General features: G+C 50.6%; 13 protein-coding genes across 13 annotated transcripts; 7 read left to right on the forward strand and 6 right to left on the reverse strand.

Moving 5' to 3' along the window:
- Window positions 1-371: 371 nt before the first annotated feature.
- CC1G_03210 (transcription factor) lies at window positions 372-3080 on the forward strand (the record flags this gene model as incomplete). Its single annotated transcript, XM_001830621.2, has 9 exons — window positions 372-407; window positions 462-693; window positions 750-848; window positions 920-1018; window positions 1072-1747; window positions 1891-2023; window positions 2084-2230; window positions 2330-2510; window positions 2579-3080. 9 exons carry the CDS (start codon window positions 372-374, stop codon window positions 2599-2601), a joined length of 1626 nt encoding a protein of 541 aa, XP_001830673.1. The 3' UTR covers window positions 2602-3080.
- Window positions 3081-3683: 603 nt separating this feature from the next.
- On the reverse strand, window positions 3684-4898 carry CC1G_03211 (hypothetical protein). Its single transcript, XM_001830622.2, has 6 exons — window positions 4790-4898; window positions 4635-4724; window positions 4546-4576; window positions 4439-4481; window positions 4302-4372; window positions 3684-4183 (listed from the first exon to the last, which is right to left on the reverse strand). Exons 1-6 carry the CDS (start codon window positions 4832-4834, stop codon window positions 3969-3971), a joined length of 495 nt encoding a protein of 164 aa, XP_001830674.2. The 5' UTR covers window positions 4835-4898; the 3' UTR covers window positions 3684-3968.
- Window positions 4899-5093: 195 nt separating this feature from the next.
- Window positions 5094-5381, forward strand: CC1G_14249 (hypothetical protein; the record flags this gene model as incomplete). Its single annotated transcript, XM_002911672.1, has 2 exons — window positions 5094-5301; window positions 5356-5381. 2 exons carry the CDS (start codon window positions 5094-5096, stop codon window positions 5379-5381), a joined length of 234 nt encoding a protein of 77 aa, XP_002911718.1.
- Window positions 5382-5517: 136 nt separating this feature from the next.
- Window positions 5518-6579, forward strand: CC1G_14250 (hypothetical protein). The gene is made up of 6 exons (XM_002911673.1): window positions 5518-5651; window positions 5683-5801; window positions 5854-5980; window positions 6042-6104; window positions 6157-6367; window positions 6420-6579. Exons 1-6 carry the CDS (start codon window positions 5569-5571, stop codon window positions 6450-6452), a joined length of 636 nt encoding a protein of 211 aa, XP_002911719.1. The 5' UTR covers window positions 5518-5568; the 3' UTR covers window positions 6453-6579.
- A 30-nt stretch (window positions 6580-6609) lies between these two features.
- Window positions 6610-8091, forward strand: CC1G_03213 (hypothetical protein; the record flags this gene model as incomplete). Its single annotated transcript, XM_001830624.2, has 1 exon — window positions 6610-8091. One exon carries the CDS (start codon window positions 6610-6612, stop codon window positions 8089-8091), a length of 1482 nt encoding a protein of 493 aa, XP_001830676.2.
- A 177-nt stretch (window positions 8092-8268) lies between these two features.
- On the reverse strand, window positions 8269-9624 carry CC1G_03214 (hypothetical protein; the record flags this gene model as incomplete). Its single annotated transcript, XM_001830625.2, has 4 exons — window positions 8269-8599; window positions 8656-9375; window positions 9431-9534; window positions 9597-9624. The coding sequence occupies 4 exons, from the start codon at window positions 9622-9624 to the stop codon at window positions 8573-8575; spliced, it is 879 nt and encodes a 292-aa protein (XP_001830677.2). The 3' UTR covers window positions 8269-8572.
- Window positions 9625-10636: 1012 nt separating this feature from the next.
- CC1G_03215 (ribosome biogenesis protein tsr1) lies at window positions 10637-13645 on the forward strand (the record flags this gene model as incomplete). The annotated part of the gene is made up of 10 exons (XM_001830626.2): window positions 10637-10675; window positions 10733-10793; window positions 10850-11129; window positions 11189-11699; window positions 11752-12218; window positions 12270-12525; window positions 12576-12737; window positions 12790-13000; window positions 13083-13220; window positions 13277-13645. The coding sequence occupies 10 exons, from the start codon at window positions 10637-10639 to the stop codon at window positions 13519-13521; spliced, it is 2370 nt and encodes a 789-aa protein (XP_001830678.2). The 3' UTR covers window positions 13522-13645.
- CC1G_03216 (hypothetical protein) lies at window positions 13513-14088 on the reverse strand. Its single transcript, XM_001830627.2, has 2 exons — window positions 13875-14088; window positions 13513-13801 (listed from the first exon to the last, which is right to left on the reverse strand). Exons 1-2 carry the CDS (start codon window positions 14062-14064, stop codon window positions 13776-13778), a joined length of 216 nt encoding a protein of 71 aa, XP_001830679.1. The 5' UTR covers window positions 14065-14088; the 3' UTR covers window positions 13513-13775.
- Window positions 14089-14364: 276 nt separating this feature from the next.
- Window positions 14365-17675, reverse strand: CC1G_03217 (voltage-gated chloride channel; the record flags this gene model as incomplete). Its single annotated transcript, XM_001830628.2, has 18 exons — window positions 14365-14622; window positions 14683-14747; window positions 14803-14978; window positions 15028-15135; window positions 15196-15261; window positions 15317-15440; window positions 15503-15683; window positions 15742-15915; window positions 15970-16187; window positions 16242-16349; window positions 16404-16481; window positions 16528-16619; window positions 16676-16790; window positions 16838-16990; window positions 17042-17250; window positions 17304-17471; window positions 17524-17549; window positions 17599-17675. 18 exons carry the CDS (start codon window positions 17673-17675, stop codon window positions 14406-14408), a joined length of 2355 nt encoding a protein of 784 aa, XP_001830680.2. The 3' UTR covers window positions 14365-14405.
- Window positions 17676-17845: 170 nt separating this feature from the next.
- Window positions 17846-19730, forward strand: CC1G_03218 (septin). Its single transcript, XM_001830629.2, has 10 exons — window positions 17846-17999; window positions 18049-18180; window positions 18236-18317; window positions 18368-18505; window positions 18559-18676; window positions 18729-18830; window positions 18884-19032; window positions 19082-19259; window positions 19319-19398; window positions 19458-19730. Exons 1-10 carry the CDS (start codon window positions 17936-17938, stop codon window positions 19504-19506), a joined length of 1092 nt encoding a protein of 363 aa, XP_001830681.1. The 5' UTR covers window positions 17846-17935; the 3' UTR covers window positions 19507-19730.
- A 310-nt stretch (window positions 19731-20040) lies between these two features.
- CC1G_03219 (hypothetical protein) lies at window positions 20041-21603 on the forward strand (the record flags this gene model as incomplete). Its single annotated transcript, XM_001830630.1, has 8 exons — window positions 20041-20113; window positions 20197-20248; window positions 20387-20461; window positions 20521-20744; window positions 20798-20878; window positions 20943-21077; window positions 21130-21358; window positions 21417-21603. 8 exons carry the CDS (start codon window positions 20041-20043, stop codon window positions 21601-21603), a joined length of 1056 nt encoding a protein of 351 aa, XP_001830682.1.
- Window positions 21604-21877: 274 nt separating this feature from the next.
- Window positions 21878-23451, reverse strand: CC1G_03220 (hypothetical protein; the record flags this gene model as incomplete). Its single annotated transcript, XM_001830631.2, has 13 exons — window positions 21878-22036; window positions 22099-22142; window positions 22203-22316; window positions 22363-22464; window positions 22522-22576; window positions 22630-22712; window positions 22776-22790; window positions 22844-22874; window positions 22927-22955; window positions 23012-23126; window positions 23165-23265; window positions 23324-23333; window positions 23392-23451. The coding sequence occupies 13 exons, from the start codon at window positions 23449-23451 to the stop codon at window positions 21878-21880; spliced, it is 918 nt and encodes a 305-aa protein (XP_001830683.2).
- Window positions 23452-24460: 1009 nt separating this feature from the next.
- On the reverse strand, window positions 24461-26197 carry CC1G_03221 (hypothetical protein; the record flags this gene model as incomplete). Its single annotated transcript, XM_001830632.2, has 15 exons — window positions 24461-24635; window positions 24692-24717; window positions 24774-24817; window positions 24892-25005; window positions 25058-25159; window positions 25225-25279; window positions 25333-25406; window positions 25470-25502; window positions 25559-25589; window positions 25638-25666; window positions 25730-25826; window positions 25883-25915; window positions 25972-25991; window positions 26057-26066; window positions 26141-26197. The coding sequence occupies 15 exons, from the start codon at window positions 26195-26197 to the stop codon at window positions 24461-24463; spliced, it is 900 nt and encodes a 299-aa protein (XP_001830684.2).
- Between the last annotated feature and the right edge of the window lie 804 nt (window positions 26198-27001).

Raw genomic sequence — 27001 nt, forward strand, 5'->3', positions numbered from 1 at the left:
GTTTTGAGGGCCTGCCCCATCCATTTGAACTCGAGGGTTGCCTGGTGGCTGCCTAGCGACTGAGCTAGACGCGCGAGCAGACGGGAATGCATGGCACGATTGGTGTGGTACGCGATGAGTTGGATTGAGGACGTGATTACGGAGTAAAGAAAGGCCATAACTCGGGCTTGATCCGTCTTGGCGAGTGCAAGTGAACCAGCTCAGTAATTTGAAGGTGTGGGAACTATTAAATCGAGGCTGTCAGGGCGCATGAAAGCAGATGAATATTTTGAGTTCAGAGTCTTGACTTTACCGCTCGCTCAACGACAAGTCCGCAAGGTTTCTTCCCTTGCCAAATTCTCAATTATCGTCCTGGATAATCTAAACTAACCATGTTCGCCGTCGCACCTCGCCCAGCGCCTCTTGCAGTATGTCCTCTTCATAACTTGGCCTGACATTCTTACAGACGTCACTGTCCATAGCCCGCCCAGGCTGGTCCATCCACTTCACCACAACAGACTCTCAAGAAGAGCTCTTCCCAATCCAGCATTACCAGCGCACCAACAAAACGACGCCGCACAGTCACCCCAGAAGACTCGCCGCAGGACTCGGCTCCATCTCAACCACAGAAAAAGGCTAGAGAAGGCCCCAAGAAAAAGAAAGCAAATCGCGCATGCTTTCACTGTCAGAAGGCGCACCTTACTTGCGACGACTGTACGTGTTTCTTCGGCCCCCTGTCCCCAATCCCTGAACTCATGGTATCTGTGCAGCCCGACCCTGTCAAAGATGCATAAAACGTGGTATCGCCAATAACTGTAGAGAGGGACATCGCAAGAAGGCGAAATATCTGCTGGACGATGACGAACTAGGTACGCTATCACCGCTTTCCGTTATCGACAATCCAAAGTCCACTCCTCTGACATCACGTGTGGCTCTATAGAGGCCCTGAAGCGTAGCAAGGAAGGAGCCAAGGGCAAGGCCCCAGAGCCTCAGCCTCAGCCCCAATTGCACCAGCCAGTCGTCGCCACAATGCCGATATGTGAGTGTCTCCAGTCGGTCCCCGCTTGAAAGAGTTTTTGAGACTACTTTTAGCCGAACCAGTCCCCCAGTCCGAGCAGCTGCTCACAACCGCTTTCGACCCAACCACCTTCGCGTTTGGATCAGAAGCAGCAAACCTCGAGTACTCGATACTATCTGCAATTCTGGGCAACCCAAGTCCGCCGGATTCAGCATCGTCGCCTCCTCCGCCACCGTCCCAATCACATTACTCTTGGCCGTCAGACCCGCTAGATTTTACAGCCTCGCCACGGCTGGGCACGTCTTTCACTTCCTCATACACCGATGCGCAGCAGCTATCTATCTCATCAGACTCTGTTCTGTCAACTTCACCAAGCGCGCAATTCCTAAACTATTCCTATTCTCAACAACAGCGGTCGGACGAAGGGTCCGATTTGCCGTATTCACAGTATTCCGCTCAAGCCCCTCTGCATCCTCTCCAACCGCGATATCCCCTCGACCAAAGGCCTCGCTCACCACCAACCAGCACTGTAGGCGAAAAAGTCTCCACAGACGTCGCTTCTCGTGGTCTTCTTACACCACCGCTATCCAACGCTTCACCGAGCTCAATAGCATCCGTTCCGCCCGGGGTAGCTGAAATACCTCAACCGAAATCCGCGGTCTCGCATTTGCAGAGTATCAATGATCGTGTAACCAAGCCATACGACTATACCGAGGGCTATCACTTCTTGATGAAACATCTGCCAACTCGGTACGTCCCTCGTCAAGTTGGATTCCTACACGAAAAGAGTGCCCTTGGGACTCGAGGTCTAATACACTTTCCCTTTCTTCACTCTCCTGTCCTTTACCGCCTTTCTTCATGTCCTCGCCGCGTTTTCACATTGCCTTTTAAAGCTTCGAGAAGAACGACATCCTTCGTGTAGTGCGCGCGCTAGCAATCTTCCGGCCATCGCTAATTGCGCTTCAAATGCCGCTCTCTCTGGACGACGAGATTTTCGTTGAAAAGTGCTTCCAGCGTTCATTGCTCGTAAGCAGACCAGCGTAGGCTTTCAGGTTGACAGTTTGTTTCTCACTTTTCTCTGTGTAGGAACTTGGCAAGCTAATATCTTACAGTGGGACGCCAACAGTCGTCTGGCGTCGCACTGGCGAGATCTGCCTCGTTGCTCCAGAGTTCTGCATGCTTACGGAGTGGCCAATGGAAGAGCTGGTTGGTCGCCGAAAATACATCTATGAGGTAAGTAACGCTTTCCATCCACTGCGTGCTCCGCGACGTGTAACCCAGGTTGACTTACTCTGCCCTCTGTTCTTTTCCTCTTGCTTTCTGATTCGCTAGCTCTTCGAGAACCAATCGGTGGTCGAGTATTGGGAGAACTTTGCGTCGCATGCATTCGAAAACACGACACGGTCTGTATACTCGCATTGCGTTCTACTCAAACCCGACGGCACACCAGTCCCAGCGACGTTCTGTTTCTCAATACGAAGAGACCTATTCGATCTTCCCAGCATGGTGATCGGTACGGCACCTCCGATACCTCGAACGAATTCCTTACCAAACTGACTTCTCGTTGCGTACTATCTCCAGGCCAATGGCTTCCCCTTCTATAGAAGAAGCCAGCCACTAGATTTGCCGTCCAATGACGGTCTCAACCTGTCAAGTATGATTATTCTTTTCTTATCTCTGTCTCAAGCATCTGGGGTTCGTGTGCATCTGGTTTGCTATAACTATTGTTCTTTTTATTATTTCCATCCCACTCTCACAATAACTGTTTGACTAGCGTTTCGCCCTTTGTGTTTCTAAAATCTCTCTTTTCTGTCTTTCATCTCTTCTTACTTAGCTCTCTCGCTGCTAATCTTTTTCGAGATATGTCTGCTTCCTTGGTTACTCCTGTCGAACACTCTTCGAGTCTAGCCACCTGTGCGTCTGACTCTCTGTCGTTGTATGCACACTTGCCCTTATGGTCTTCGTTATGTCTCTATGTCTCTAGATTCGCTCCTGGCTTAAGCTGCCCATGGCATCTCCTGCGTTGTTTTCCTCTCTGTTCGCTAGCACTGCTGCTACTCGCTGCTTGCAGTTTCCTTCTTTCTCTATCTCTTATAGGATGAACACGTCACGTCATATTACCACGACCTCATGCAATAATGTCCTTCCACTCCCCCATCAAATGGAACTAGTTTTACCATGACTTATATATGACGCCCTAAGCCCCGCGTGGGTGCGGCTGTCTGGGCGTGAGGACCGTTTGACTTGGGCGGTATTCGAGAAGGGCAGGTGAGGGCTCAGCCAGGCTCATCTATGACGCGTCGGCATTTTAATTGCTCTTCGTTGCTGTAAGCACTGCGCGCTCTGGACCATAGAAGGGGTACCTCATTTACCCCAGTTCGAACCCCTGTTACGGCTCGTGGTAAATGTGGAGAAAGGAACGGCCAAGCGCAGTCGGGTGTTCGGGCCCACAAGGTGCAGCGGTTGTACCGTCGGCATTTGGTGGTTCAGCTTGAGCGTTGAATTGAATTGCCGGTGGTTCGTCTCCTCCATGGAATGTTTTGGAAGGTACAAACTTTATCGCAGTTCATCGTCCCCCACCCGCGATCGTCGTGCCCAATGACAAATGCTAATGAGGTGTGTCCAAAACCTCTAAGCCCAGCATACCCACTGCGATCGCGTCTAGGAGAAGGGCGCCGTTGATAGAGATGAAGAGATCGAGTCTATATTGGAAAAAAAGGGGGGATGTAGTAGTGAACGAAGTGAAGGAGTCCCAATACTAATAGTCTAAATACACAAGACACAAGAAATACGATGCTAAGGTATACCTTGACTTGCGGAGAAAGGTTTGAATGCCGATTGTCGGTACATATGCATAGAGAATGGGCGTAAGCCACGCGACCACATCCCGCTCCATTGTTGCGGCGACTCCGGATGCGCACCCCAAAGTAGGATAAGTCGAAGGGAGGTAAGAACGTCTTCTTGCCAGCAATTAGACGTTTTCTTGGATGGCGGCATAGTCGCTCTCTACGCCAGGTTCCAGGAAGGACGCGTGACCCAAGATGAGGAATCCAGACGCGCCGACCAGCCAGAACATGGTGCTGACGGGGCTAGCAAGCCAGAACATGGGAATGCCAATAACGAAAAGGCCGGTGTAGAGGTGTTTTTGGGTGATAGTGTGTTCACCGAACTGGGTCGCTTCGGGAGCTGTATTGTCGATTGCGGGGTGGAAGGTACGTATGAGCGGGGTACCAAGAGGAAGAAGTGGGTGAAGGATGAAGAGATGAGTGTCATGGGACAACTTTAAAGATGGAGTTGTACCCACCGAACTTATTGATAGCAGCAAAGCCTCCGACAAGGAAGAGGAGGGAGATGATGAGGAGCCAGTTTGTCAATCTATAAAATCAATTGAAACGGTGAGTGGTCTTGTGCCAAGCTGGTGCGGATAGCGGCTGAGCGTACATGGCGTATACAGCCAAAAGGGCGACAATAAGGAGGTAGTTTCCTATACAAGTCAAATGCGTTCAGTTGACATTGAATTCGGAATGGCAGCATGCGGTGTCGCTTACCGGAGAAGTAACGAGTGTTATATGATATCCGCTGCAATGCTCGTTTAGATTTAAATACTTTTTTCGACCAGGCGATCGCTTCAACGCACAGATGTGGCTTGGTTCATATCTGCTGGCCGTGAGATACGTGTCCAATCGAAGAACTCGCTGGGGGGTCGCAGTCCGGAGAGTCTGGTTTCCTGTAGCCCATTCCGTTCATCATTAGCTGGATTGCGCGTCTGAATCTTCAAATAACCAAAAGTACCCGGAAGGACTTGACGACTTCAGCTACTCGCATTGCGGCTTCCATGGTTGATTAAAAGGGTATCCTGGTTGGTTGAGGTCGGCGTTGGTGGTGGTTGAGAAGAAAGAACGTGAAGCCGCAGCCTTCGGATTTTGGATTGTCCTTCAACGCTGCGCTACACAGTCGACGACCATGATTGATTGTCTTATGTAATCTATTTGGCTTCGACGCCGCAGCCAAAGGCAGCAACGCGCGCCTGTCCTTTCAAGTTTCACCGACTTGAACAGCGCCCATTATGATTCGAAGAAATCCGACTGTGATTCCAATGACAGACTCGGACGTCCAGGACGTTCGGGACCATTTTGTCGCGGAAAGAGACGCAGAGCAACACCATCAAACGTTGCTGCTGCAGATGAAGCGCCTAGCGAATATGCCAACGATGACGAAGGAGGACCTTGAGCTCCAGGAGCGGTTACGCGCGCTGTCTGCGAAATATGAACAAAAGAATCGACTCGGTCTCAACTCCAATGCCGGTAAGTGGATAACCCTATTGGTTCTTCTTGATATCTGGCGCTCATTCAACGCAGGACCGTCTAAGACCACTAGGAAGTGATGTCACATTTGCTATCCTCGATTTGTTACGAGCGAAATAAACTGTATGACCCCACCCTTGACGTCATGAAAGTGAAACCAGTCCTTCAATACTTACACCCTGCTCGATCCTGAGGAACCAGTCACTTCCACTTCCTGCCCTTCCCACTTGCTCTCATCTTGATTGTTCCCAAAACCAGTCTTTCACCATGTCACAAGCGAAGAATCTCGATCCATACACTGCCAAAGCCGAAAATCCCAACCTCACTCCTCAGGAAAAGATCAATGGCATGTCTTTCTTCTCCGTCCCAACTCTTTGACAGCCTTCACGATAAATCGTCACCAGGCTTGAACGAAATCATCCACAATGTCCAGACGGCCATGATGACTACCAGGTCCAAAGATGGTCAACTTCACTCTCGTGCAATGAACCCAGCCTCTCGTACGTGAATTCTAATCCGCCAATCATATTCTCGTGTTGAACCGAACTGCAGGTCCCAGCGACACCGGCTTAGCGTTTGTGTTTTTGGCCAACAATGTGTCCCACAAATTTGAGGAACTCGATAACGATTCCCATGTCAACGTTAGCTTTCTCGACCCTTCCACCTCCGCCTGGGTTTCGTGAGTCCAGACCTCCCATGTGTGCTGTCGAACTGTCCCTGATAGCCGCTGTGTCCGCAAGTGTGTGTGGCAAGGCACGGGTTTCCAATGATCGCAACGAGATCAAGAAGTACTGGACATCTTCGTGAGCACGACTCTGCTAAATGGCTTCGTAATCTCAGCCAAAGTTTGCTTAGGACGTCTGCCTGGTTTGGGGACCTTAAGGACGGTGTTCACACCGGCGACGAGAATGACCCCAGGATTTCCTTAATCGAGGTCGTTCCCGATGAAATCCGCTACTGGTATGTCACCAAGGGAAAGATTGGCCGGGCCATTGAAATCGGCGTTGGTGCTGCTACGGGGAAGACGGCTGCCCCTGGAGAGCTGCGAACCATAACCAAAGGCGAGGTGGGCTTCCTTTTCCTACTTTAAGGATCTCTGCTGATTGCGACGGTTTCAGATTCAGTTGGTCCAAGGCTTACACAAGAATTAAGCTTCCGGCATATATCGATTCTTTGAAGTTTTCGCCTCTGTTCCATCCGAAATAAGATAGCGGTGCATGTACAACGTATATGGACAACAAGAAGTTATACTGAATGCATTTTGGGCCCATTTACCCAGAAATTCACCCGGGAAGCTGGGGACTACAAATGTCGATACCTTTCGCATTCCGAGAAGTAATCGCCACTACCCCTCAACCAATGCTAGTCTCGGGCGAGCTTTCAGGCGGTTTGGTTGCCCCAGTTTACCGACTGGCGACTGAATTACTTGCCGAAGTGTTTGTTATGAACAGTCGTCCCGAACAGACTGACTTCGAAGAAGAAACTGATACTAGGCAGCTCATCGCCGCCATTCAAAGTGGGCCTTACCATGTCTTTCCACGACTTATTTCTAGAGTCTCGTCGCGCTTCCGCGATGTGGCCCTTGGGACCTCCAAATTGTGGAGTATCATCGTCATTACTGCCCAAAGTGACAGCCACCGCATTCAGGCCTACCTCCAGAGGTCCGGCGACGCGCCTCTGGACGTGTTTATCGCGCTGGAAGGATCGTGGACCGAATCCCCCACCCTTCTCGCCAATGTGAGGCGCAACATCGACCTCCTCGCGCTTCACTCCGGCCGTTGGAGGCGCCTCTTGGTGCGCTGCCTCAGGGAGGATATGCATTTGCTGTCCGCATTTGCACCGATCTCTTCCCTCTGCCGGACATCCGCCCCCAACCTGATACATTTGTCGCTTGACGTCGATTGGGTCGACTACGCCCCCGTGGACATCACCGCAGACCCCGCCATCTTTACGAGTGGTACACCAAGCCTGACATGCCTGCGACTTCGCGGCATGGCGCCGCAGGCATTTCGACCACCTTTATCAACAGTCACAGCCCTCGATTTGGCGCCTTACAGAGGCTTGACGTTCACGGATGACATGTTTCGAGCGTTGCTCGGCGAGTGTAAATCCCTTGTCGACCTCGCAATTTGGGCAGAGGGACAATTTGTCAACCTCCCGTTTAGTCCCCAGCAAGCCAAGCACAAGTTGCCGCACCTCGAGTCCCTGGTCATTTCCTCCAGCACTGGTGCAGGGTTCTCAAAAATTCTCAACATGGTCGACGCGCCTCGACTGAGGGTGCTCGAGCTCCACGGCCTATTAGAAGGCGACCTCGACACCCTTTGGTCACATGGCAGGGGGCTATCGATCCACTTTCCCCAGGTCGAGGTGTTCGTCGCGTCAGAGTGGATCCCTTCAGACGAGATCTACGACCACCTGTTCGAAATTTTCCCCAGCGTCGCCATGTTTCGCTGTCCCCACGCCACCTTCGAGACCTCAAGGCTGGAGAAATATCTAACTGGGAGGACCAGGAGAGAGAACGGCGATCATTGCTGGACAGGTCTTCGTTACTTAACATTAGGGTTTGATGACCGGGAGGAGATTTCCAGTCTCTTGGAGGCTCTACACACTCGAAAGCTTCTGGGCTACCCTTTGACGGAGGTTGGATTTGCAGCTGAAGTTGGGGTATCCTTGGATATTTTCGTGGCGGAGGAGGATTTGGAGCGGATTGACGGGCTTGGCGTCAGGATCTACAGAGAGGAAGAGAAACGATGGCCATCATCGGTGAAAGAGCTCAAGATGTGGGAATAACTCCTGCAGGGACTGCTTCGCAATGGGACGCGATGGTATCGATGGTATCTGTTCAGTTATTTTTTTCTGTTTTGAAATGGGCAAAGGGATGTTACAGCAATAGGGTTTGGGGGACTGCCATTTGGGTCGATCATGCTGTGCGCTTTTCTGAATTTATCTCCGCTTGCTAATCGCGTCGTCGTTCAAGGAAGCCTTCCCCACCCTCGCGGAGTTTTAAACCCTCTTATCAGGAAACCACAGTGCTTGTTGTGAGGGTTAGAAGCGTACTCCACATCTGCATTTGACACGGGATGTTGGCTTCCGGGCGTGGTAGTGCCAGGGAATACATGCTGTGCTCAAACCTTGTCCAAGAGGGGGAGATGCAGTGAGCACGACTTGACGGTCGAGATCCGTGAGGAGTTTCTTCGCTTGCCCTGCGACACGAGTACCAGAAGGAAGGCTATGGAGGATAGCCTTTCTGACATTCACTATTCGGACAAATTCAATCTTCGAATAAGGGATGGAAGTCCTGTAGGATTGTGTTATCGCTGATCCACAATTGACGGACGTTGCTGTCTCCCATACCTTTGACTCGCTGTCACCTGATGATTGTGTGGATATGAACTCCATGTTTATCTCTTCAGTTCCAGGGTCGGTCTGACTGGCTTGCAGGGCGAAATTCGGCTGAGACAGGTCGAATGCTACTTCTTCACCATCGCCCTCGAGCATGTTGGCAAATTCTTCCGCGTCCATATTCTCGATTCCCAATCCGGTTGACCGAAGGACCTCGACCTCGGCTTGTGAGAGCTGAGAAGATGCTGGAAGGAATAGGGGCTCTTCGGATTCCTCACGCCTCGCCGGTGGAGGAGGAGCGTATTCTCCGCGTATTGGAAGGGGAGGTGGGGGCATGTCGCGAGGTGTTGACTGCGCGTTTGGTCTGTCAGCAAAGAAGGAGGCTGCTCTTGGAAGGGAGGCGGGGGGCTGCGCAGACATAACGCTCTGACCACGGACGGATGCAGAGGATCGGGAGCCCGACGGCAGGGGAGTCGTGTGCACCACTTTCATGGACTTCTTGAATCTTGCACTCTCGTACGGGGTTTCTTCACGTTCACGTTTTTTGACACCATTAGCAGTGGCAGTAGTCTGACTCATGGTGACATGGTTTTCTCCGGGGACCTGAATGGTCGAGATTACGAACAGTCCTTCGATGGAGAGGCCTTCCACATCGATGCACAAGGGGGCCGCAGGTTCTGTGAAGTGAATGTCTAAAGTGGTTCCGAGGGATTCGGCAAATGCGATGGTCGCCTATCGTTAGTGTTAGAGCATCATTGGACAATCAGAAGATGCATGGTGCCCCCACATTTAGCTCACGCAAATGGAATGCGATTGTGACGGGATCTTGGAGGTCATATGCGTCGAACTCCTCGGCGTTCAGGGTGAGTTCGGTCGATAATCCGACACGACCTGCACGAGGTTCACCAAAAGTGTCAGGGTGCGTGTGCGAGAAGACATGTGCGGGTACTAACCCTTGGAAGCCTCGAGGGAAGAGTCCATTGTTTTTAGGGTTACATTGTCGTCTTCAAAACGCCAAATTAACTGGGGATCTGATTTGGCGCCTTTATTAATTGAGAAGTGTTCGATCATGTCCTTTAATGCCTTCGGAGCAACACAGAGCCTAGATTGCAAGGATGGATCCGGGACATTGGGTGTCATTAACGATGTAGTGGCCAGCAAGAGCAGTCGATGCGTTTTTACGACGCCTTGTAGAAGTTACACCGTTAGTGTCCTGTCAGTTGTGACATGGGAACTACGTCCTTACCGTGTTTGCAGTGCAGTTTGACCACAAGTTTGCTTTCCAAACCATCGCGCTGCTCGTTATCTTCGTCGGCAATGCTGGATCCTTCGATGATCGTAAGTTCACATTTCTCGACAGACTTCTCCACAGTTCTATGTTTCAAAATCGAAAGAAGAGCCTAGATTCCATCGTCAGCTGGGTCGAGGTCAGGCTTAATTCGTGGTGTCGCACTTTGGTCAGAAGTTGCCCTGTTACAGATGGGACCTCTTCTACATCGTCGAAACCAGTTTCTTCGACATCGCTAAGTCTGTACTTGGAAAAGATGTCCCTTGCAAATTGGAAGCGACAGTAGGCAGACTTTGCCGCATTGACCGCAGATAGTGACAATGTGGTCGGCGATGCGTGGATTGACAATTCCTCTCCATATCTGGACAGACAGGTCAGTGCCCTGGTAAAGGCTGGCGTCGTTCAGTAGCTTTTGGATCCTTTGCGAGCTGTAGACATACGCTTAATTGAGGAAGCGTCCAACGTCGCCTGCATTTCTTCAAACGGTCGGTTGCTGCTCGTGGTTCGAGTTCAAGACGCGTCGAGCGCTGGGCGCGTCCAAACCATCCGCACGCACAGCCACCTAATTTGGTGCACCGGATTAGGAAGTCATAAAAAGTTGGCGGATCCACCAGTGGGTTTGCATTTTTCCATCATCTTTCAACTTGACCACCTTGAGCCAGGTGTTCTTCGGTGTTCTTCGTTGTACTTGGGATTGAAAATACAATGGTTGAAGCATTCCACCATAGACCGACGCTCAAGCAAGTGAGTTGCCCTAGTTGACATCCAGAATCGCGGTAATCTTATCTGTAAATTCTCAAGCAAAATAAAAAGTTCAAGTCGAAACATGCCACGAAAGGGACTCTGAAGGATCGAGCCAAAGGTGGTCTATTTTCTGTCTGAAGATATGGGAAGGAGGACTTAAACTCAACCAACCAGGCCGGATTCTCCAATCATCGAAGACGGGCCCGAAAGCTTCTGCTGCAGCTGCTCAGACGCGGTTGAACAGAAGGAACAACGCAAAACAGGCGCAGTCGAAGAAAAGAGAGGCTATCGTCTCAGCTACGAGGCTGTTCAATGGCGTCGATGGCTGCCCCAGGATCGTCGTCGTAGTCCCTCTCTCCCCGGACGTTAGCTCCAAAAATGTGGTCTCAGCCATCTCGAATGCATTGGACCAACCTGCGGACGATTGTTCTGAAGACGGCCTATGGAGGATGAGGTATCTATATATGCAGTTATCGCCTGTCGTTGTACTCATGCGGGCAAATTGCTTTACAGAGCCGATCGATTCAAAACATCTTTGCAATTCCGAACCCTTCCATATCGTCGCTACTACGAAACGTTGGACGCCTGTAAAGTTGCCGATTATGTCGTCTTTGCTCTTTCGAGTGCTGTGGAAGTCGATACTTGGGGTGACATCCTCCTTCGAAGTCTACAATCCCAAGGGCTTCCCGAGGTCGTGACTATCGTTTCTCCAGACACGGAAATGGATGTCAAAGCACGACCTTCGATTCTCAAATCTCTCCTCTCCTTCATCCAGTACTTCGTGCCGAGCCAAACGAAAGTTTTTGACTTGCATAATACGTCCGACCGTTTGAACGCCCTACGATCACTTTCTGAAGGCAAACCGGCTGACGTTCGATGGAGAGAAGGGCGTTCGTATCTGCTTGGAGAGCAGGTACAGTGGGACGGTGACGTTTTGCGGGTGACGGGTGTGGTTCGTGGAGCATCTCTGTCTGCAAATCGCTTGGTTCACATACCCAATTCGGGTGATCACCAAATTTCCAAAGTACGTCCAGAGTACTATTCTCCAAGAAGCAAGTTACTGACGGGTTTGTTAGATCTACTCATCACCACTTCCGCGAGCTCGCAAAGGCCAGGAGAATGGCATGGAAGTGGAGCCCACCTTGATCGCTGAACCTAACCCTGACGACGCGGACTCGCTCGTTTCCACCAACGACCCTGACGATCTCGAAAACGAGCAGACATGGCCAACAGAAGAAGAGATGAATGGGAAGCACACCGGCAACAATGACCCATCGATACCTGACGCAGTTCCTGGCACAACGCCGAAGGCTGTAAAGCGCATCCCGAAGGGTATGAGCGAGTACCAGGCTGCTTGGATCATTGACGAGACCGACGATGAGGACGGTGATGATGATTCCCAGGGAGGAAGCGACAAGGACGGTATGGAAGAGGAGGAAGAGATGGAAGAGATGGTCGAGGTGGAGGATACCACTGAGATGGACATTGATAATCAACGACATGTTACCTTCCAAGATCTCGATATCGAGGAGGAGACCGCCCAGTAAGTTATCATTGCTAGGCTATACTGCGTTTTCTCGCTGACGTTGTCCAGGTTGGAGAAATGGAGAAACCGTAAACGCGAGGAAGAGGACGATGCTGCTTTCCCTGATGAAGTCGATACCCCTCAAGACATACCCGCTCGCACTCGCTTTGCTCGTTACCGCGGAATGCGTTCATTCCGGACTAGTCCATGGGACCCCTATGAGAACCTCCCTCGAGATTATGCCCGTATCTTCCAATTCGAGGACTTCAAGCGGACAGAGAGATCTGTCAGGAAGCGGAGCGAGCAGGAACTGAACACCGTCGAGGTGAGCTGATCTCAGGTATGAGAGTGGATGTCGATTGACGGCTGGTTTAGCCTGGAACCCGCGTTACCGTCCATATCACTGGTGTTGCTCGAGAGGCTGTATCATCTGGACCTCTGACCCTCTTCTCGCTGTTCCAGCATGAGCACAAGGTCTCTGTCCTTCACTTCACTGTCCAGCGCAACACAGAATACCATGCTAGTGTCCGATCAAAGGTGAGGCCTTCCAGCTCCCTTCCCATTGCTTTGTTGACCCCCGTACTTTAAGGACCCCATGATCCTGTGCGTTGGGCCTCGCCGGTTCTCTGTGAATCCCATCTACAGTCAACATACCCGCGGTGGAGGAAAGGGGACGAACAATGTCCATAAATTCGAACGCTACCTTCGCCATGGTTCCACGGCTGTAGCAACTGTATACGGACCTGTAACGTACGGAAAGCAACCCTGCACTCTCCTTCGAGAGTCGAACGATTCCCAAGGTATGTAACGTTTCTATTTCAGTTTAAGATTCCAACTATTCGGTTCAACGCCTGGAACTCACCTTCGACCGATTTCTACCAGCTCCACAGCTCGTGGCTTATGGCTCTTTCCTTAACACCGATACGACGCGCGTGATTTCGAAGAGGATTATCCTCAGTGGACATCCGTTCAAGGTACACAAGAAGACTGCGACCATTCGTTACATGTTCTTCAACCCTGGTACGTCTTTGAGATCATCTATGACACACGGATGTCTGACAGAGCCCCGGCTACAGAGGACGTGCATTACTTCAAACCTATCCAACTACACACCAAGTACGGCCGCGTTGGTCACATCAAGGAATCTCTCGGTACACATGGCTACTTCAAAGCCTACTTCGACGGCCCAATCAACCAGATGGACACCGTCTGCATGTCCTTGTACAAGAGGGTCTATCCTAAATGGGCGCAACTGTACCGCGACGGTGCGCGACCTCAAAGCGCCCCTCATGCGCACGACGATGTCGCCATGGAGGAGTAGAGGAGTCGACTGCAGGGGCTCTTTACACTGACTAGTACCAAAAACATATGTACATGTCCATTCGAAAACCTGTGACTTATGTCGCAGACACCATTCCTATCATACACACTCGTTGCAGACCCGCGATAGACTCGAGAACGGATACGTTTGGGTTTCCTGAAGTGCGTGCTTATATCGGCGGAGTAGGGGATTGGGGTTCGTCGTTTGTGGTGGATAGGGGTGGATGGATAAGCGCGTATATGCCATTTCTGCCCTCAAGCCCTGATACGATTGCCGGATCCTGTGCATCTAAAGTATTAGTTTCTTCGAATACGCCAATGATAGCAGGCTAGGAGGAAAAAAACAGTTAATACCAAGGACAGAGGAGAGACGTTCCGCGTTCACGACACGAGAATAGGAGCCAGGAAGCTTGGCGAGCTTGGATTTATTTTTCTCGTCCAACTGAGAGTTGGCAATCGAGAACTGGCGAAGGGTATAAGCCGCCAACGCTTGAGAGTAGCGTTGAGTCGGTTCCGCCTTAGGGGATTGTTGGTCGTTGCGCATATTGGACGAAAACGCTCTTTTGACTCTGGTGGTCGGAAGAACCCATTTCTCAATTTCACGACAGCACTTTATAGTCCAGGTTGTTCTTGTTGTGGTGGTGGCGGTGTGCTTACTTTGGTGAAGGCTCGATGATTTGGAGTTCGACCGAGTTTTCTTGGCTGATTTGATGCCCAAGGGCCCCTGCGAACCATGACATCACAAAGAAGCGCTCGGGGGTCCACCAGGCGAAGAGTGGTGCATGCCAACAAGTCCTTACTCTTGTCCCCAATAGAAGGGAGGATCAAACATGCCAAAGGGCACTATAATTAGGATGGACATACACATGCACCCGCAGAGTAATGTCATCTCCGCCGGATGATTCTCCAGCCCCACTTGAGCATTTGATCTCTTAAATCACTACCCCAATTCCACAGCTCCTCTAGCAGTCCGTCTAGCCCACCACGTTCGTCCCATGATGGACGATGGCCAGGCTTTTCTGTGGCAATGTAACGGAGAACGTCTTTCACGGTGACCAGCCCGCAAAGCATCCCCTTATCCTCCACAAGTATAACCCGCGGACTACGGAGGGCCAGTGAGCCTAACGATGATCTAGAATTGCAAACGACGAAGGGAACGCACCCCATGCGCTTGAATATTTGCATCACAGTCTCCAAAGGGAGGTCAGGCGATACTGTCATCGGGGTCTACAATTCGGCGGGGTGAGAGTGGAAACTTAGCAGATAGGAGCCACAAACTTACCTTATTGACCCAAGGAGCAAACTGGACCTCCCCGGCGGTAGTAGGCGCAAAGTATTGCTCGTTGGGTTCCTCCTCTTCGAAATTAGGACGGCCTATCTCCAGACCGTCGTACTCTGAATGGGTAGTAAACAGGCATGGTATATTCGTGATACGCCCTCTAGTCTTCCTTGCACGTTCTAGAAGACGGGATAAATATCATTCTGCCCAACCGCACTTTGTACTCACCAATCACGTAGCGCAGTTCACTTCTATCAATATATCCAGCCAATGTCAATGCTCCATCTGCTGTTACGATAGGGAAGCCCTTGACATCAGTATTGGAAAGGAGGTTTTCTGAAATGAGGCCAATTCAATTAGTTTGCTCAGGCAGAAGCCGAAGGTGACATCACGCACCAACATCTTTCACGCTCAGACCCGTCTCTGTCAGTGTATGTAGTTCCTTCTTCATGACTGAAGAAACTGCGGGCAAACTATGAGACGTCGGTGTTTGAAAGCCAACACTAAAACGCCGCACCAGCTACGTTGTATGCATGATCTTCTTTCTCCAAGAATGGGAATCCATTGAACCGAATCATCTCATCTGCAATCCCGTTGGTACCAAGAAAGTCGCCGACGGCTTTGGTGACGAGGAGGACGATCTAAATGGCGTAAAAGGGATCAGATTGAGGTTCTTGAAACGTGGAAAAGTGGAAGTCCATACCATTGTAGGCAGGATATATGTCAGAGCACCAGTGAGTTCGAACATGATAACAACGACAGTAACGGTTATTCTCATGACTCCACTCAAAGCAGCAGCAGCTCCAAGGAACGCGTACGTCCCGGGTGTTATACAAGGGACATCTGGGTCGCAGACTTTGAAGATCCCCGAAGTAGGATAGGCGCTGTTGACGTGAATTAATAAGGATAATCATTGTAAAAAATAAAAGAGGCCAAGCGTACTTGTACATGGCTTTCACCATAATTCCAACCATCCGGCCGAAGGTGGCACCGATCGCCATGGACGGCACAAAAATACCTGCAGGAACCTTGCACCCATAGGTTATCACCACGAGTCCTATCCGGATAATGGTGGCCAGAAGAAGCGAGTTTGCAATTCGCCACTGTGCTTCGGATCTGTACCACTCGATTAGTAGTGGAGTCAGAAGCTACTGATCTGCACCGACTTACTGACAGAGGTTGAACACGTTCCCTCCACCTTCACACTCTCGGAACAATATCGCCATGCTCGAGGTCATGTCAAGCCGGAGGAAACGGTTGAAGTAGCCGATCATTGCGGTTATGGTGGCAAGTGTGACCGCTTCGGCGACTCCGTGGTTGGCCAGGTGTTTTCTACGGAAAGCAGCAACTTGGAGGTTAAATTTGACCACGAACGCGCCGTAAAGGCCCTGTGAAGGAAGCGTCAGTAGTCACGAGGTGGCGGAAGCAGAATACTCGCGTACCCCAAAAATCCCAAGGATAACGAAGAAGATGATCTCAAAGAAGTGCCAATCGCGATCATAGGTGACCTGGAACAGGACTATCTTTCCAGTCCTGAAGGGGTTCATGGCCTAGAGAGAGGTAAGTCATGGTTGTCCCATGCCATCCGAAACAAGTCAACTGACCGCTAGAGTGAATGTAGCTATTAGTGCACAGAAGAAGCTTCTCCACATGGTTTTGATACTGAATGTGTGGCTCATTTCCTAGACGAAGGTTAATTAAGGTCGATGATATAGCTAACCAACGCACCTCAATAGAGAACAAAACACCGCCGATTGGTGAACCAAATGCGACGGCGACACCGGCCGCACTGGCCGCTGTAATGACCTCCCGCATTTTGCCTAATTTCGATACATTAGATTGGAAAAAGTGTATGGTGTGAAGACATGAAGCTCACTTTCGCTGCGCTTGAAGTTCCGGAAGAATCCCGCCACTAGGAAGCCAATACAGCAAGCGACGTGTACTGATGGGCCTTCCTTTCCAACCGAGAGGCCAGAGGCAATGACTAGGGGCTAGGCAGTTCAGTATTCAATTACATGCAAAGGCCTAGAAGGCTTACTAGTGTTATGCTCTTGATAAAGAATGTAGCAGATCCAAGGAAGCCTTGCATAACAAATCCTGCCAGGATGCACTTGATTTCTGAGATGCCTGAGCCAGCGGCATATTTGGCAAGTGAGCGGACCAGATGGGAAGCAACGAATGCGAATAGTGTCTGTGTAATGTTAATTAATCTTGGATGCTCGTGAGTATACACAGTACTTACAGCAAACAATACGAATACAATCCACCGAATGAGCGTTATAGAGCTCCAGGTATGCCAAAGGTCACAACCATCAACCTCTTCTCCTTCCATTTCCCAACAACAGAACTGTTGGCTAAGCCACCACGCATCCGAGCAATAGCCCATCTTCAGATCGGAAAACCACTCGCTCATTATTGATATAATGGCGGCGTTGAGACCTATACACACTCCTGCTCACAATAAGACTTTCATTCTGTCCAATCCATCAAACGGGGAGACGCACCGACGAGACTGACCACGAACCAACTGGAAACTGCGTCTGCCCCCTTCCTCACTTTTGCCCAGAACCATGGGATGGTCATTTCCCCTCTAGGTCCCCTTCTCGGTGTGTTCACATCCCGTGCACTCTGTAGTCTCTGCGCGCGCTCGCGCTTTGCGTCTTGAATCCAGTCTGGAGGACGGCCGTCGGTACATGGAATTGAACATTTGGCCGTACCACGCACCAATAGTCGTGAAATCTTCATACCGCCTGCTTGTTATTAGGAGACGTTTCGACTTTATAGATAGTAGAGTCTCACCGTAGCTGCTCAAGCTCTTCGTCTTCCTCAGGGTCCATGATATGCTGCTGAGCGTCGCGGTTGTCGGTCAAGCTCATGATCACACTGCCAAATCCGATTGGTTCGGTCCCTGAGTTGATCGGGGACTGTAAACGGTTATGCGGTTTGTATGTGTGTGTTAGGATTCCAAGGCGTTGAGCTTGGCGGTAACTGGTGAGGCTGGCTCGAGTTGAAACGGCGAACGCCTATTCTGCAGGACATCGATTACTTAAATACCGCGCTTGGCTCATAAAACCTATCGGCCAACGTGGTACGATACCCATCTTAGCCCCAAACTCTTCCTTGCCCACCCACAAAAATGCCGCTCCCTGCTCGACGAAGGAACAAGGTCAAGGGTGTCCAGTTCACCATTATGGTCGTTGGTACGTCAACATTCTCTCTTCAGGAACTGCGATATCAATCCCTTCATAGGTGCATCTGGAACTGGCCGCACGACGTTCGTGAACACCCTCTGCGAATCAGACGTTTTGTCGCACAAAATCTGTGACGACCCCAAGGAGGCCCACCTCGAAGCTGGTATCAAAATCAAGCCCGTCAACGTTGGTTAGTGGCCGCTTGCCGCTTGGTTAGCCTCCCAGTCGACTTACAACTCGTGTAGAACTCGAGGAAGATGGGATTCGCATTGCCCTGACTGTCGTCGACACCCCCGGTTTTGGTGACAACATCGACAACGAATTCGCGTGCGTCCTGCTGTCTTACGATTTTCTCATTAAACTTAATATTTTATTAGCTTCCAAGAAATTATGAACTATCTCGAGCGACAATACGATGATATCTTGGCTGAACAGTCCCGTATCAAGCGTAACCCTCGATTCAAGGACAATCGTGTCCATGCTCTCCTCTATTTCATTCCCCCGACTGGGCACGCGTGAGTTTGGTTCGACTTCTCTTTCGCGTGGCGACCACTGAACCTCGGTAAAGCTTGAGAGAAATGGATATCGAACTCATGAGACGACTTTCGCCCCGTGTCAACGTCATCCCCGTTATTGGCAAGGCCGACTCCTTGACTCCTAAGGAACTCAAGGCCTTCAGGAAGCGTGTAAGTTTATCTCTTAACAACCGTCTCGATGTAACCCCTAAGCTCTTCAAAGATCATGGAAGACATCGATCACTACTCGATTCCCATCTACAACTTCCCTTATGATGTCGAGGAAGACGACGAGGAAACCATCCAGGAGAACATGGAACTGAGGGTGAGTCCCATCAGTCGCGTTGTTGCTAACTCAGATGCTCACTTTATCCCAAGGCCCTCCTTCCCTTTGCTGTCGTCGGCTCTGAAGAGGAGATTGAGATCGATGGAGAGCCTACCCGTGCCAGGATTTACCCATGGGGTATCGTGGAGGTGGATAACCCTCATCACTCTGACTTTGTCAGGCTCAGGAGCGCCATTCTTGGGTATGTCAAGCCTACGTCGCAAGCTTTCGGTGTACTCATAATTTCCTAGATCCCACTTGGGTGACCTCAAGATGTTGACCGAGGACGTCCTCTACGAAACCTACCGTACCGAGAAGTTGTCCCGTGCCGTCAGCGCCGACCACCGCGACTCCCAACTCCTCCCCGAGGATCTCGCCAGCCAGAGCGTCCGTCTCAAGGAAGAGCAGCTTCGTCGCGAGGAAGAGAAGGTCAGTGGCCCTCTTTCCCTGCATCTCAGAATCAAATCTCACGAAATGTCTGTCTCCAGCTTCGCGAAATCGAACTCAAGATGCAACGCGAGATCAACGAGAAGCGACAGCAACTCGCGGCCAAGGAGGCTGCCCTCAGGTTCGCGCTACCTGCCCACTTACATAGAGCTCCACTTGAACTGACTTGCCATTGTACAGGAACTTGGAGAGCAGGATTGCCGCTCAGGACTCCAACACCAGCTACTAATAGATTCACCACCCGGCTTAATCTCACCCACCCGAATCCTAGTAATCGACCCTATCTTGGCATCTCTTCTTGCTTTGCGCTACATTACCGTTTTGACTGGATCCTTGAACACTCCTTTGGTTTTCATCTACAGATCGATTTATACCCATACCCTCGTTGTACGCTGTCTTTTTCCTCTGGCTTGATACATTGATATACTCTGTCTATACTACTGGTTTTCCTTATGGCTAATAAGGGTATGGAGTATTATGGTATTGACTTGCGCACTGTTGTCATCTAGTAAGGGATACCAGTGCTGCTGTCTTGGATGGCTTCATATTCTTCCGTCGCATAGACTGACGCGTATCCTGTTCGCCGTGGTAGCGCTCAGTTCGGCTCTGTTCCTCGATGCCGTCAGGCCCAGAAACCCGCGCCCAACAGCCACAGCACACCAACAGTTCAGGGCGGCCGGAAAAGCAACGTTATGTTGCTCGACTAAAAAAGTGACCATCCAAATCTATCACTCCCATCATAACCCCTCCTCCTCTTGCTACTATGACAGCTATACCTGATGAACAGCTCTTCGTCTATGGTGAACGCGTCAAAGGGAAGGTTGTGGTAATCACAGGTGAGACTGGGTGCCAGCTGTGCGGTTTGGTGCACTGGTAAAGGAGATTGACAACGTACCTTTCTTACCCTTCTAATTATTAGGTGCTTCCAATGGCATTGGAAGAGAGACAGCGCTACGCTTTGCAGTCCATGGGTGAGTATTTGAGCGTCGACTCTTCCTGACACGTATGGCACGCGACCACCGCGCGGTATGGGCGCGTCTTGTCGAAGTCTTGGCACTCCTCGTACTCGAACCTGGCGAGCTCGAATGCTGACACTGCGTCTCCCAAAGCGCCAAAGTTGCCATAGGAGACTTGGATGAAGCGGGAGGAAAGAGGACTGTGGGTGAAATCGAAGCTTCTGGCGGGTACGTAAAACTGCCTTCTAAAAGGAACACAAAATATGACATGCTGTCCGAGTCTCTAGTTCCGCAACCTTCGTACGAACCAACGTCACCAACTGGGACGACCAGGTCGCGCTTTTCGAGCACGCAATTTCAACGTACGGCGCAGTAGATATCGTGGTTCCAAATGCGGGTGTAGCAGAGTCGCCGCCCGCCGGATTCGCAACCGTCCAATTCGACGAGGGCGGAAGGCCGGTTGCGCCTTCGATGCTTACGATCGACGTCAATGTCAAAGGGGCGTGCTACAGTAGGTCCCCTTTCTTCATGCATGAAGAGAAGCTAATGGGAGAGCCACTTTAGCCGCGCATTTAGCCCAGCACTACCTGCTACTGAACAGTCAAAAGGGAGATCTGAAGGCTATCGTATTGATAGGTTCTATGGGTATGTGACTAAGACGGTTGCGTCGGATGAAACTAGTCGCTCATCGCCACTCCTTTCTGTATAGCTTCATGGGTCAAACTACCATTAGCTGATCTATACACCGCATCAAAGCATGCAATGCTGGGTCTCATGCGGGGAATGTACGTTCGCATGGAATTCCAAGGCATCAGGATAGCTTGTGTCCACCCTTGGTTCGCAGGTTCGTCATGCCTGGATCATCTCATGGACTACCTGTTGACATAGCCCCATAGACACAGAAATCCTTCCGACCGCAGTGAAGTTGTTCCTATCAGGCATGCCATTATCCCCCATTCCTCGAATCGCCAATGCAATCTTCTACGCGGCAACCGATCCCGACCCAAACACGAACGGAGCATCATGGCTCCTGGCGGACGATGGACCCGTGGTGTTGTGCCCCAAAGAAGACTTCAAGTTTGGCGTGTATAGCATGCTGGATGAGAGGGTGAATGCTGTCACTGCGTACGTCAATCTCGCTTCGACCGTGGAGGCCCCAGTTGAACAATTATTTTATCCACAGGGGACTGAAAGGTATCCAATATTACCGACGTTTGGTGAGCGACCTTTGGCGACTGAGCAGGCCGTTACACAAGTACCTTTATGCGGCTGTCTTCGCTGGGGTGGCGTGGAGCAGTCGCGAGCATCTCGCAATAGTGATTGACGCAGCTCAGCAAAGGTTGCGAGACCCGCCAGCTGGACTAGCTTAAACTCGTTCCGGATCTCTCAATGTGGTTTACCTCAAGGGGGATGGCTGAGTGGGCCGTTGCGTCGTGTGCTCGGAGGGCTCGACACGGAGATTGGAGGACATGGTACGATTAAACATTCGGACAATAATAGTAGTCGGATGTTGGATATAGAGGTCACAGGTATTATCTCGGCTTCATCGTCGAAAGGCAGATATTTGCAGTGTACGCACGAGGATCGCGACTGGGTGGCACGGGACGCCCATGGTTTCGAACCCATTCTCGACTGGAATAATGTTCAGGATGTTCGCTTTGCCTTGTGGTCATCCGAAGGTGAAGGATCATCCTGGTTGTGAAGACATTGTGGAGGGTATATTGGATCCTGGCCAGTGTTGCGATCAAGCAATGTTTCGGGGTGAGAAGAGGGGGACCTACACGGCAAGGAGGATGGAATACTCTGGCTGAAGCGAGGAGTCAGATGACCCGAGTGCGTATAGACGGGGGGAGAGGGGGACATACATCAGGATGAAGGCGATTGACAAGGATGTTTGCAGTGGAAATAACTTATGGGAGCGTTAGTAGAGTCAAATGCTTGTCGACGGACAGTTTACACTTTATCCCACCTGCGAGTGTAATGAAGTAGAATGTTCCGTCGCGACGAAATATGCGCATTATCGGTGTCGAGCTTGACGCCATGTATTTGCGGTAGGCGAGGAAAAGGGTAAGGAACGCCATGACTTCCGCAATTGAGTCAGGGTATAAGCGGAAACTGGAATGACATACCCAGCTCGTTGAACAGAATGATTGCATAGATGATCGAAGTGAAGTTTCCGTCTGCTATCAGGGAGGTACATCCAAAGCGCTCGCGGGGGCGAAACGGAGCCGCTGTAGGTAGTCTCCTTAGCCTTTGCCACAGTACATTCACCAATCTGCGTGCCTCACCTTCGACGGTAGTGTAGAACTTGGCAGACAGTGCGAAGATGGCAAAGTTCGAAATCTAAAAGTCGCGCTAAGTCTTCTCTTGCGAGGTACAGCTGGCGAAATACTTACTATGTAATGGGCAACAAGGTAGATTGTCAGAGGTTTAGACTGTCCAAGGACATGTATTCGGAGGAAGAGGACGGCTAGGAGTACTAGGATCAGCGTTAGTGACATAACGGGGAAGGCGAGAAGTCTACCCTGGCAGCATGATATACTGAATGGTATAATGACTGCAAGGAAAATAGTTCAGGTACGACCGATTCCACACGCATTCACGACTCACCGCTATTGGCAATGAACAGTGGTTGGCACATCTGCCACACACTAAGCCTGGAAGTTCACATCGAGGATCAAACCACAACCAACCTCCATTGGAATTGATAGCGCGACGCCTTCTGCGTAGGCACGAAAGTCAGAACATACAGAGAACTGACGGCGAACAGGAACCCACGCAAGAGCAGGGACGGGAGATGGAGTGCTGGCATGTACTTCAGGATGAAGTATAGACTGTTTACTTTGCTGAGTGGCTTAGACCAGACACACGCGACCTGCCTCCGTGCTTTCGTCTGATCGCTGTCAAAGGATAGAGATCCGAGGTCCGTACCTCCAAAGGAAGCATCGCAAAGTAATCTGTGACCTGAGACCAGATGAGACACTCCGTCACTGGCAACATGAAATGACTTGCCCAGAGCGCGATGCACGCAGCTGCAGAGTACCCCGTGTCAGGGCGTTTGGAATCATTACAAAATGAGAGGGTACTTACCATTGGAGTACTGGCCAGATAGTACGTTAGACGGCCTGGGTTGAAGCAGGGGAGAGACGGCGACTCACATCCAACGCGATTTTGGCAAAGAGGCCCTTGTGTAGTTGTTCAATCTGGAGGGGGTCCATAGCAGACACAAGCACCCGGTAGAGCCGTCAACCTTGTTGGGAGAGCGTAATAGTAGCAGATCCTCCAATATATATATGTGCCCAATTCAGACCAGGAGATTCCGGTTTACGCATCGCAGGGAGTTGGTCGAGAGAGTGCGTCTTTGGCAACGGCCTGTGATAAACTGACCAAGATTGGGCAATGGAGAATGAGTTGGTGGGGACCAAGTCAATGGTTGATTGCCGACGACCGCTGTGTAGGCGTCGTATGTAGGGGAGGCCTCGGTGATCATGGGCAAAGGCCATTCAGTTCGTTGAATTAGCGCTGCTCCAGCCTGAGGTGCACGGAGTCTGTGGGTCTGGTTCCCAAAGACATCGTGCCGGTAGCACAAACACTGATGAAGGGCTATTGAAAGGTACCTAAAAACCACCAAGTGGGTAGCGCCAGGCCAATGAAGATAGTGAGCGTGAAGTCGTGGATGCCGGCAAGATACTGAATGCGGGCTATTGATGTTTTAGAGGAATATACCTGTGTACACTCGTGTAATTCCAGGGGCCTAAGTGGATGCCTTGTAGGTGAGTTTCTGGCGCTGAAGTCGATGGCGATTCCCCGTTTGCCCGTATTTTCCCATTGTTGAGCCGGTCTTTTACATCGCAACGAGAACTCGGAAATAGCGAATTTTAATATTTCCGTGGAAGAGTTTATCACTCGCTTTGGGAGAATGAGAGCCAGGTTTGTCTGGATGAACGTTGTGGTGCACAATGTCGGACGAGCATTGCCAAAACAAGCGGTTGACCATCGCGCCAAGCGAACAAAAATTGCCAATTGAGGAGTGCCAAGCCTCTCGCCTAATCCTACAATGAATCCAAAACTCGATGAAACTGGTTGTAGGTTACCCTTGTCGTGTTTAAAGAGTAACAATTGTCAAATAGAGGATACAGAGTAGTAGGCTGTCCGTGAGCTACAGTCATAAGTCAAAGAATTTTACATCAACCATCTACCATGGCGTTGTACTAGTAAGACCTGTATTTAAGTATACACGATATCTTTCGGTTTGAGAGCGGAGAGCCGTATATTGGCCGTCTTTGCGCGACCGGGCAGGTTTTGAGAGATACTCTGATTAGTCGATCCTCCGGACATTGCAACCTGCCGGAGATGGAGGATCATCCTTGTCGTGAAGATGGGATGGAGAGCGTATTGAACCCTGAGGAGATATAAGTTCTCGGAACCCGGACGAAAAAGGGTAGAGAACAGACGCACACCGCCAAAAGGAAAGAGTATTGTGGCTGGATTAGAGGAATGTGTGAGGCCTGACCTAGCTGCATGAAACGCGGGAACGTACATCGGGATGAAGCCTGTTGACGAGAATGTTAATGGTTGAGACAACTACACAGTCCCATTGGTAAGGGATGTAAGTGATATGTCTCTGAGTGCGGTGGAATATGGGCCATTCAACTGACCTGCGAGGGCAATAAAGTACCCAGTCCCATCCCTCCGAAATATCCGCATCAGCGGCGTCGATCTCGAGGCTACATACTTTCGATAACTAAGCACGAGGTTGAGGATTGCCATAACTTCGATTGACATGAGTAGTCAGTGTATTGGGCGAATCGCGTAGACACCCACCAAGCTCGTTGAAGAGTACGATTCCATATACCCCAGAGGTGTAGTCTCCATTTGCAATGAGGTTCCCGCAGCCAAAGAACTCATGCGGCAGGAACTCGAGGACTGGTCAACCCGGTGTAAGAAAATAAGAGAAGTGAGAAATCAAGGTAGAAACGAGTCACACTCACCTCGCAGCTCCGTGTAGAATACGATGGACAATGTAAATATCGCAATGATGGAGATCTCAGATGGGATTAGCTGGCAGCTGAAGGGAAACGAGGAAAAGGACGACGCACGACGTAGTGAGCAATCAGGTAGATTGTCAGACGCTTTGACTGCCCGAGGATATGTATTCGGAGGAACAAAACAGCTAAAAGAAGAATACTTAATTAGCCGTGATCCACCTGTGTCGCGCGGCAGGGCATGTCCAAACCTTGAGCGCACGAGATTATCACAGGAACAAATACTGTAGATTAAAACATGAGCGTAAGCAAACGATGAAGACTCAACTGAGAGACTCACTTGTATTGAGGATGAAAATGGGTTTGCAAGCCTGTTTTCTTCGTCAATCAGTGACCGTGAGCTGTAGGCTTGTACTGACATGAGGGGGTATTGATGTTAGGAAGGAATCTGCGAATGTACCAGGAGAAACAGTTGACATTGTATTTTGGTGACAAAAGGTTGAAGGCTTACAAAGGAAGAATGACGGGATATGTACCGCCGGGAAGTACTTCAGAATGAAGTACAGGATATTGACTTTGCTGAGTTTCTGATTCCAGACACAGGATATCTAGAAAAAGACGTTTGTCAGAGTGGATAGGCAAAGTATATAGGGAATATTATTACCTCGAGCGGGAGCATGTCAAAGTAATCGGCGATCTACATTTACTTGAGCGACCATGGACGGCATTGCGACGGTCGAAAGGCAGGCTTACCCAGAGCGCTAGACATGCCGCTAAACTCCCATACATTAGCATGTATTCACGGAGCCTCGTCGTGCTTCTCACGACTACTACTCACCATTGGTATACTAGTAGGAAGGGTCATTGAATCGCTTATTAGTCGGCAACCAACAACACGAGGTGGCAGAGGACTCGGACGCACATTGAGAGCCTGCTTGGCGATTAACCCGGGGACCAAAACGGTGTCGAAAAAGTCCATATCCGCAATTTTCCCCAGAGACACGAATGAAATGCAAGTCCGGTCGCTGAGGAGAATCTACGCTTGAACCACGAACGGCGGAGGCAGGTCTGGGCTGAGCGTAGTCAGTCGTTAATTCCACAACCGGGGGAGGATATGCACTGGCCTGTTTCGTATCATATATAACTCCAACAAGCCCCCCATTTGACGGTATAACCTCCAGCTCCTAGACCCCATTCCCCTTCAGAACTTCACCGTGTCTACCTTTTGGGCAACCATATGCGGCAACGAAATGATGGGCGCTTCGCCCGTTCCCACCCAGACTTCAGAATGTGATCGAGATTCCTCCATCCGCACCTACTTTGGGCGGAAGTATACACCTTTTGCGGCAGGGATCAAGTCATGGAGTCGAATGTATAGTGATGAAAGTGATGGGATTAGAAAGGTTTATGTGACCTTCCACCCGTTGTGGACGAGTAAAACGATGGACTTGGCGATTAGGTATACCTCTCATACAGCGGCGGATGTGGGGTCGCTGTATTATCGAAGATTTCCCCGACGTTTGTTCCTGTAGGCACCTCCACATGGGCTCTCATACCTCCGGACGTGAGGGGTATGTGGTTCCCCTTGCACGCCGACGGCCCAGAGGTCCCAGTGAAGTTCTCTACCTCAGCGAGCCCCCAGTTGACAACTATGTTCCATCGATCGAACCCGAGTGGTAGTAAGGCAGGTGGTTAGATCTGTCAATAACAGTAGTCCGGGTCGATAGGGTAAGGATAAATTCGGTTTTGAACCGTTTCCTGCGGGAGGCCTTCGAAAGAGCCA

The sequence above is a fragment of the Coprinopsis cinerea genome (genome assembly GCF_000182895.1).
Source record: "Coprinopsis cinerea okayama7#130 chromosome 3 map unlocalized cont3.3, whole genome shotgun sequence".
Taxonomy (NCBI): Eukaryota; Fungi; Basidiomycota; class Agaricomycetes; order Agaricales; family Psathyrellaceae; genus Coprinopsis; species Coprinopsis cinerea.